This window comes from Arachis ipaensis, chromosome B04 (assembly GCF_000816755.2).
Source record: "Arachis ipaensis cultivar K30076 chromosome B04, Araip1.1, whole genome shotgun sequence".
Lineage (NCBI taxonomy): Eukaryota > Viridiplantae > Streptophyta > Magnoliopsida > Fabales > Fabaceae > Arachis > Arachis ipaensis.
The window spans coordinates 111,541,010-111,551,221 of NC_029788.2; the positions used below are offsets into that span (position 1 = coordinate 111,541,010).

A 10,212-nucleotide genomic window follows, 5' to 3' on the forward strand; every position below is an offset into this window, starting at 1 on the left:
ACTAGTTTTCACATCGAGCCTTAAGGTTTCAATTTTCCACGCTTTAACATAGCTCACCATCACAACTCCCAACTGTACTTTCTCGAATGATTCATCAGAAAGTTTTCAACCTCATCAATCATTTCACAACCCCACAACCGGTCACAAGCCTAATATCAACAAAACTCTTTCGCGTAAAATAAAGCTCCACAACATCTTGTGGCATCGCACACTTACCAGCTTTACCTTTCGCACCCACCAACCGTGTCCTAATAACTAATGTATCGCTTGCTATATCTAAAGATCACACATGACACTAAAACAAATCTTGAGTTTACTCAGAAGGACACAAGATTTTAGAAAAGAAGGACAAGCGGCAAGGACAGTACTCATAAGGATTTGAAAGAATGAATGAAATTGCAGATAAATAAGGATGCACAAGCAATGAAGGGTGCTGAAAAGGAATCAATTGGAAACTTTAAGAATAAATCTTGAATCAAAGAAATCTGATAGGGTTAACAGCACGGATTCAAGTTGAGTCGAAGAAGTATGAGATTTTATAGAAGAAGAATGATTAAATACAATGGTGACGCGTCCTAATGGAACAACTTTAGATTACCACAAGGGTTTCATAGCTCGTGGAGGCATATGAGATCAACAACTGTATTGTAAGAGTTTTAGCATAATCGAAAATGTAAACATATTAAGATATGCGTAAGGTACAGATTGTGAAGCAAAAAAAATATAAATTACATCTCAAGAAAAGAAATTGAAACAAGAAGGTTCAATATAAATAACACGTCAAATCGCACGGCGCGATCATAATGCATAGCCAATACTGCCTAATTAAAAGGATCACTTAACATTTTCAAAGTTCTAAGGATCGATGTCGTACCAAAACAATGTCAAAGAGTACAGGATTCATGAAGAGAAGTATACTGACAAAGACAGACGTTTCGAAAGATTCAAACAGTAGTTTACGAATAAGAGGCAGACGTATTAAAAAGTTTAAAGTACTTCATTGGAGACAATGAGAAGGAAATCATGCATTTGTTAGAATTGATTTCAAACTGAATCAAGGTACAAGGTTCACAGGAGGAGAGTGACCAAAGTCAAGAATGTTGTTTGCAAAATTTAAGAGAATCAGTAAAAACGTAAATATTGCATCATGTTAAAACAATTTCAAATCGAACTCGATTATGCAAGATTTGTGAAATAAAAATTAGTTAGACTATAGATAAAATATTTCAATGAAAACCTTGGTAGGAAATCAAGTTGTCATCCTAAGAAGGAATTTGAATCTAAGAACTTCGATAGGAACAATCAGGAGGAAGAACAGTGCATTCATTTAAACCAGATTTGAGCTGAGTTGAAAAGAATACTAGAAATCAATGGTAGTGTTACAAAGAATGGATAATCTCAAGAAGGAATGAATTTATTTTCTCAAAAGAAATACGAAAAGTTTAAATAAGGTATTGCATCAAAACAACCGAAATTAAAATAAAATACACAAAGTTTGAAAAATAAAATTTAATTGGGCTATGAGCAAAAATATTCTCTCAAGAGTCTTGAAAAATACTCAAATACAAAATCACATAAGAATATATATATAAAATTATGATAAAGTCGAAAGAAAATCGAGTTGTAGTCAAAGAAAGAAACCCAAGGTAGAAATTATTTTCACATATCTATAAAAGAACAGGCGGAGCATTGCAGATAAATAGATTTAAACCATATAAAGAAATTTTAGAATCCATATAGGGAAGTATATGCTAAATTAAAAGTGATTTCATAAAAAATTTGAAGGATGATTGGAGAACACAATTAGGTAGGAAAATAGTCGATTCTAAACTTTTTTAATCCAAAACAAGAATTCTAGAAATAGACTGTAAGAAATAATGCATCAAACCAAAACAAGCTCAGATTATGTTAAGAAGTTACACAGATCACGTAGAGGAATTCAAGGTCTAGAACTATGATGTTGAGAATTTAAGAGATAATCAAGAATATGGTCAGATCAAGATCATTAGACATACAAAAGAATCAAATTACATAGTTAGCTTAAATAGAATCGTAATTTTCAAGGTTCAAATTAAACTACTCAAGATTTAAGGATCATGCATCACGCCAAAACAGGTTCAAGATCAGATCAATGATCATAGAATTCATGAAGAAGAGTATAATATTAATGATAAAGATGGATATTTTTAAAAGACTCAAGCAAGCTCTCAAGAATACAATCAAGCAAAGTTATAGACGAATAATAAAATATGGTCGGAGAATAGTCAAATCATGGTTCAAGAAAGGAATCTGAGTCAAGAAACTTCAATGAGGGTAGTAAAAAAGAAACGATATGCCAACTTAAGCGATGCAAACTAGAAGCATAAGTCAAAACCAAGCACGAAAAGCGGACTCTAGCATTCCCGAACCACGTGACTTGCATTACCCATTACTTATCAATTCCAATTCGTCTATAATAACTGATTAACTTCTCCATACACATAAACCATCAACATTAAGTTGGCCAGACTTAACATCAATAGATATGCAACGGTAATCAATAGATAGTCATGTGCATAAAGCTCTAATTCTTGTTATCTAGACAAGACCTCCAACATGACACACACTCAGAGTATGCAATAAAGCATAGTCAGTCCAGTCCCAAGGCTCTAATAAGGATGAACTGCTCTGCTACCATAATATAACACCTTTATTATCAGAATGTCACGCTTCCGGCTGCGTCATTCTGATAGCGATAAGTATTACGACGACTTCATACATTTAATAATAAAATAGGAGCCTTTGACTCGAAACTGTATCGCTGTTTTCTTTTTAAGAAAAACAGAAATACTTTTTAACTAAAAATAAATAAGCATATGCATATATACAAAACTTCTTAACCAAGCAACTTACAAATATTATATACATACATGTTATTAATTATAGTCACGACTCCTATCTCTCTTACAAGAATATAATAATAAAGGCGAGGGAAAGTCTATAATATATGTATACAAAAAAAACACATATCTAAGAATCTTAACAAAAACTCCGCAAACTTCCTCGTCCGTCCTAGAAAGATAAAACTGTAAAGGGGTGAGAACATCGTCCTCGAAAGGGTTCTCAGTAGAGAGTTTAAGAATTGTCATAAGAAGATACGTGTAAAGAGAAGAATTAATTTCAAGGCAGTGATTATCGTTCGTCCTATGAATCTTTTAAAAACCAATGGCTAATCACACTACTAGAAAACTAGTTATTACAGACGGATATTTTCGACGGATTTTATCCCACGGAAATACAGAGGGAATTTTAGAGGAATTTTTTGTCAGAAAATAAAAAAAATAAATTAGCATAAATTACAGACAGAAAAGAGAATCCGTCGATAATTCTGTTGGAAAAATTAATTTTTTTTCGTGAGAAATGATTATAGACGGAAAATCTATCTATAATTAAAGAGACAAAAGGCTGCGTTTTATTAAATTATTACAGATAAAAAATCCGTCTGTAATTTAAATTAAATCCGTCAGAAATATTGAAAACCCTAATTTTATCCCCACCCATTCACACTCCATTCGAAACAAACTCTAAGAGGTGTTGTCGAAGTCGAACTCTTCGCCCTCATCCCTGGAACTCTTCGCCCTGTAGCCCGCCGCCACTGCAGCCACGTAGCCCCCGCATCAGCCCTCGCAGCTCCCCGCAACCCCCACAGCCTCGCATCCCCACAGCGGCGCAGCCACCGCAGCCCCTACACAGACACAGCCTCCACCGCCACCGTAGAAGATCCGTCGCCGTCGTAGGAAGCTGCGTCGCCGTGATTGGAAGCTCCCTCGCCGTCGTTTGGAAGCTCGTTGGCCGTCTCCTCTGTTCGAGCGCTCTCCTTTTCTCTCTGTGTCGCCGTTGTGTTCGAGCGCTCTCCTTCGCTCTCCAACAACGCCCTTCCTCCTCGCAGCCGGTGAGTACTGTGATAAATTGAGAACATTGAATGCTCATTTTGCTCATAATTTTGCTCATATTTTGTTAAACATTCACTTTGTTGTTCATAATTTTGCTCATTTTTTTATTCATACTTGTTCATAAGCACTGATAATATTGAATGCTGTGTACTTTGTGAATTTTGTTCATAAAATGTCTGTTTGCTGTTCATAATTTTGTTCATATTTGTTCATAAACAATGAGGGTATACTTTGAGTGGGCGTTGTTGGACTTGTCTCTAGTAACGTGATGGCTGTTTTCCCTGTTAATGGATTTTAACTAATCTTATGGCTATCCACAATTCACAGGCAAGAAACAGATTCATCTAAGCCTGTTACTAAAGCTGCCTAATTCAAGATGATGCATCTGGTGTCTTGTTATAGTGTTTACCCTCTAGCTGATCATGCTTTGTGCATGCTCATCTAACCATTTGTCTTCCATGTGTTAATCCAGGGAAGTTCCAAGAATATTCCATCTGTTGAAAATTTTGGTCCACAGTGGAAAACTTCAGTGGGTTTCTTAAGAACTTAAGATTGTATAAGTATATTCTGAAATTCTAGTGCACTCTGCTGATCTATAATCCGTAAAGGCCAAGTAAGAAAGCGTAGTTAAACCCCATTGGCATCATTTTCAAATTACAAAGTTTTGTTTTTGTATCCTTAGTTGAGCTTCTTAATTTAAGATACAAAGCTTACTAATAAATTGGTATGTTGAGCTACTTTCTAGATTAAACCAAAAGACAAAAGCTTCTTTAGAAGCAGACTTAGTTTAGTTTATATCTTTATATGAAGTAGTATAAGGTTTCAACTTCTTAATCACATTATTATTTTTATTAAGCATTTCATGGTTCATTCATTATTAAGATTAGATTTTTGAAGCATGCCTTTCATATTAACATGCAGCACAACAACAACAACAACAACAACTGTCTCTTTGCTCTTCTCCAAGTTAGGAACAAGTACAAGTACAATTACTTACTTAATTAAAGCCCTTCTTCTTCTTCTTCTATATAGCATACTCTATGGTTATAAGCTTACACAGTTACAGTACTATATTATATTATTATTGTTGTTGTTGTTAATTTATTATCTCTCTCTGTGGTGCTAGAAGGTGCTGAATTAAGGAGAGAAGAGAGAGAATTTTGAAGAGAAACAGAGATTAAAGTGGTAGAGGTTTAGTAAGAAGAAGGACCGGGAGAAGGACCGGGAGTTGGAGAAACTAAGTCTGGAAAATGAAAGGATGAAGCTTGAGAACGAACGAATCGCTTTAGAACTGAAACAAAAGGAAATCGGCGCTGGCTTTAACTAGGTCCACAGTCTTGCAGCTTTTATGGAAATTGCATTTTCTGTTTGTATGGTGCTCCTCTTTTTTCGCCTCTTTCTTTCTTTTTTTTTTCATTACTATCTTTCAGTAAGTTGTGGTTTATTTGGTTGAAAGTAACAGGAGAACTTTGGAAAATCATTAATTGTCCTTCCTGCCTGTAGTGTTTAAAATTGTTAATTTGCAAACTCAGGTGGGCGTTGCACAATGATTAGGATTTGCTAAGGTTTTTGTCCCTGTATTTAAATACTGGGTGATTAGGGTATGCTGAGATTTTTTGTTCCCTGTATTTAAATACTAGGTGGCTGAAATACCTGAAATATTTTATGATGTAATATCTAAGTTTTTTACTTTTTTCAAATATTAGATATTGTCTGTACTGACTTTTGTGTAACAGCTTTGTATATTATTCATCCTTTTTCCCCCATAAAGAAAATTGAAACTATTTCTCTCTCATGTGAAAATAATATTATGCTTTATTTGGCACTAAGACTGAGAGTTTTGGTAGTTTCTATATGTTATTTGCTAATGCTAGAAATTCCATGTCTATCTTTTGTTTACTTATGACTGATTTTCTCTCTTTTTTTTTTGGTGTGTGAAGAATTGTCAATTGTCAGTGAAGCAGGTTAATCCTAGACAATATGTTGCTGAAATTCCTCAGGTTTGTTGTTTTCTTTCTCCTATCGTTTTTCCACTATGGCATTGTTTGAGCTTCATAACTCTATTTTACTCTAAGAATAGGTTACTCAAGTTATGACTAGTTTCTTACTAAACATTGCTTATGCCTTTGATGGGGCTATCTTCCATGCTTCACTATATGTGTTTTGGTCTCATTCTAATTGATTTAAAGCTATTTGACTGTAATATATATGTAATCTTCTTTTTCGGAGGAATTAATCAAGAATGTAATTAATGCCTGTTTATGAGGATGTTGTAGCATATGCAGATGGCTGGAATTAATTGCAATGAGAACACCCGGTTTTAGTGAATTCTGATCATGACCAGGGGTCAAAGTTCTGCAAGAAAGTAGAAATGCATCTTTCAGAACAACATCTGAGAATAGTTTGCTAAAACTGCTTCTAAGATTTGTGTTCATGTGTCACAGAAGATGAATTCACGAAGAAAATTTCTTAGTTCTTACCCACAAATGGCATGCCCGACTTCATGATATGCCACTAAACTTTTGCTAACATTACCTCCTTGTTATTCACATATAATTTTATATATTTGATGCAGCTTAATATTGATTAGTAATTTAGAATAGAAGCTTCTCTACTCAATTAAGTTACTCAACTTCCCTTGAAATTTGATTATGCAGGGTCCATGCCTAAGCAAAGTGGGCACTACTGTTTCTTTTATCTAGTGATGGCACTACTGTTTCTTTTATCTCTTTTCTGTTCTTATCTTTTCGGTGGGTTTGGTATGAATGTGAATATGATCTTTGCTTCTTCTTTTTTTCTCTCTTGGTTCTTCAGGAATCCGACAATATCAGAGGGTGAAAACCAACGAGAGGTACTCTGCAGTTCTAATCTGATCAAGGCACTCATTTTATGTGAACTGTTTCAAACACTTCTAAAACTCTGCAGATTTGTGTTTTGGTATTCCTTTCATGAGAAAAATGTCTTGGTATGCCTTTCACTCGAAGGCAGAGTAGCTAAAATTTTTGGGTGTATCTTCTAGTGTTTCTGTTCAAATCAATTTTGGAAGGGCATGAGTGAAAATCAGACAGGCTCATCTTTTATGAACTAAAAATCGAGTCAATGAGGCAATGATGCTCTTTATGAAATTGAGTTAGTCATGTGTTCTAGTTGTTAAATACTAACTGCTAATTGTTTGGTTTCTGTTTAATAGCTATTAAATTTACTGCGTTCTTTACTTAGCATTCTTATTCGGGAAATGATCACTTATTCATATTATGGAAAACTGTCAGTGCGAGAATGCCTTTGGTGTACAGTAGAGTTCATTTTCATTCTTACTTTGTTTCCTTGAACATCTCTATGTGAAAAGCTAAATATTATAACCGTCTCTATCATATTCACATATTTTAACTGTCTTTTTTTGGTTAATTGACAGAACATATGTCAGATATGAATTTTTAGAGACATTTTGATATGACATGTTCTGTACTTATTGGGCCTTATATAGGGTTTAGGGTTTAATTATTAAGTTAGTATGAAAGAGCATATTATTGATGTAACAGAATCAGTTGAGAAATTAATTAAATGAGAGTTCAGGAAAGCAATTCTAGACCTTCTGCAGTTTCATATTCACCAATAATAGACCTTTTGCAGTTTGGTGCTGCCTTTGCCATTGGAGTCGATATAGATTCACAAGCAATTGCATCAGCATCTGAAAATGCTACTCTGAATAACATCATACCAGACAAGCTGCAACTGCACTTGATTGCAAGCCAAACTTCTTCATCCTGCAGGGATGACTGGCCATCTAGAGTTGTCGAGGGAGAAAATGCTTTCGAGTTAGATAGAGTCACTCACAAGGATAAATATGATGTGGTCATTGCAAACATACTTTTAAATCCTCTGTTAAATCTTGCTGATCAAATTATCTTTTCTGCAAAGCCTGGAGTAATTATTGGTCTCTCTGGAATCTTAAGTGAACATGTAGTTTAAATGTTCAATTAATTCTCATTATCGATTTTCTTTATTCGGAATGCAGCTATCTCTTTGCTGCCAAATGCGGATTCTTGTTGGTGGAACTGCTTCGAATCACATTCTCCTCCTAAATTCATCTCCTTTGTTCCTTATGCAGGTCCAGAACTTATTACAAAAATATTCACTATTCTTAGAAGGCATAGAAGTGTCAAAAATGGATGACTGGGCCTGTGTGAGTGGCAGAAAAAAAAAGAATATAGATATCTGCTGATTCAATGCTGTAGATGCTTGGTTTAGGGGTTTAACTTTTCTCATCCAATCATTCTTTGCTATTTTAATGCCACCCAGAATGTTTTACAAGAAGCAGCATGTTGATGATATACTAGGAATTATAGTTGATGATCAATACATTTTGTTTGTGTCTTGAATTATATATATTGACTTGCTTGTTTATAATACTTTTCTTTTAGTTTGATAATATGATGATTTGTTTATTTTTTGAAATATTATAAATATTTGAATACAAATTAGATAAAATTTGTATTAAATTTATATTTATTTTGTATGAAAATAAGTTTATTTCGTAATTAGAAAAAAACATTTTACCTTACAAACGGATTTTCTGTCTGTAATCAGAGTGTGAGATGATTTTCCAAAGTTCAAATTACAGACGGAAAATCTGTCGGAAAATCCGTTTGTAATTACAGACGAAAAATCCGTTGGAAAATCTGTCTGTAATTACAGACGGAAAATCCGTCTAAAAATCCGTCTGTAATTACAGACAGAAAATCCGTCGGAAAGTTCGTCGGCTTTGGGAAATGGATGGAAAATTTACAGAGGGAAAATCCGTCGGTAACTGGTAAAAATCTGTCTGTAATTTTTCGATGGATTAATTTCCGACGGGCTTTTACAGAGGGGCAAAATTCGTCGGTAACCAAAAATCCGTCTGTAATAAGGACTAAATCTGTCTGTAAATCTGTCTGTAATAACTAGTTTCCTAGTAGTGTCATCCAAAACCTTTTCAAAAACTAATATTTAATTATCCAAAACCAAATCCTTTCTCTTCTTATAAGAAAATCTTAATTAGTTTCCTAGACTGTATGAATGATCAACCTGTTCAAAGCATAGGTTCATTAAGTCTATGCTAAACCAGTTTGATTTTTCATACTTTCCTAAAACCTCAATCAGAATACAATCACGGTCCTCATCTCAAGCAACTCAATCAAATCAACAATCAAATCATCATATCAGGAAAACAACCCTCAGTTTTACCACCACCAGCATGAGGGATCTCTCAATTGCACACACATATAATACGAACAAGGAAAACACAGATAGGATACAAATACAACAAGTAGGGCAAATAGCAGATATGCATAGTTAAACAAATAGGCAAACCAAAATAATGCACACTCTAAAAAAACATACAAATGCATATGATGTACACCTGTCTTATGGTTGATGAGCTCATCTGTCAGTTATACAGCCAACCCGATATGTCCTGGTAGCTAACCATTGGACAGTCCCTCTGTACACGCATCTCCAAACTCAATAATATCCATGAGAAAAATTCCAAGCTCATCCATGGGGAGAGACAAAATCTTAAGCTCAAATTCATATATATATTTATATATATTCATGCTCATGAAAAATCCGGAGTTAAAGTATCCAGTCACATCTTACATACAGAGAGTCAACAATTTGTCTTAATTTTGCAAGTCTCATAATAAGATTTTTCTAAAGATTCTAGGACTTACAGCTCTATTACTATTATGAATATTTGAACATTTAAAAAATTTATTTTTGGCATGAAAATAATGTATTTTGAAGAACTAAAGGTACAATAAATTGGGTAAATTATCTTAGATAAATAAATGGTAGGTAAGTACATCAAGTTAGATAAAGTACTTCACATAGAATATTGATGATAATCGGCGATTCTCAGTGTATTTATGATATCTTTTAATGGGGTTGTCATATTAGTTGAACCACTCGATGTATCAATTTATTTTCCTTGTTTAATACTCTCTCAACAATGGTTGCTGCCTCTGTTCTTCGTTCATGTTTTGTCTTTGTCGCCTGCATAGTCTTGCCAAGTCGATCGACGATTTCTATGTGAATCTTCTATTGATATGTTGTTACTGTAATTAACCAAAATAACCATATAAGTATAGTGTTATACTTTTATTTAATGATGGAAAGTAAATAAAATAGGTTTTATATTAGGTGATTGTTCTCATACCCCAAAATTTGTGATAGAATTCATACTCTATTATGTGGACTAATACAATATAAACACGTGGCACCATTAATCTAAGTCAGCTAATAA

The 10,212-nt window shown here is 34.0% G+C and overlaps 1 protein-coding gene across 22 annotated transcripts; it reads left to right on the forward strand.

Moving 5' to 3' along the window:
- Positions 3,527-8,343, forward strand: LOC107639584 (ribosomal protein L11 methyltransferase-like). 22 transcript variants are annotated; one of them, XM_021121581.1, is made up of 8 exons: positions 3,527-3,931; positions 4,260-4,545; positions 4,854-4,915; positions 5,059-5,309; positions 5,873-5,932; positions 6,747-6,783; positions 7,563-7,856; positions 7,948-8,343. In XM_021121581.1, exons 5-8 carry the CDS (start codon positions 5,913-5,915, stop codon positions 8,152-8,154), a joined length of 558 nt encoding a protein of 185 aa, XP_020977240.1. In that variant the 5' UTR covers positions 3,527-3,931; positions 4,260-4,545; positions 4,854-4,915; positions 5,059-5,309; positions 5,873-5,912; the 3' UTR covers positions 8,155-8,343. The 22 variants fall into 22 exon arrangements, 9 of the variants coding, with proteins under 9 accessions (XP_020977240.1, XP_020977239.1, XP_020977241.1 ...); XM_021121580.1 differs by having other exon boundaries at positions 5,059-5,302; XM_021121582.1 differs by having other exon boundaries at positions 5,059-5,259.

Coding starts and splice junctions, on each gene's coding strand:
- LOC107639584 (XM_021121574.1), top strand. CDS start 6,595: ATGCCTAAGCAAAGTGGGCACTACTGTTTCTTTTATCTAGTGATGGCA. Junction 6,784..7,562: donor AGGGTGAAAACCAACGAGAG/GTACTCTGCAGT, acceptor GACCTTTTGCAG/TTTGGTGCTGCCTTTGCCAT. Junction 7,857..7,947: donor TCTTTTCTGCAAAGCCTGGA/GTAATTATTGGT, acceptor TTCGGAATGCAG/CTATCTCTTTGCTGCCAAAT.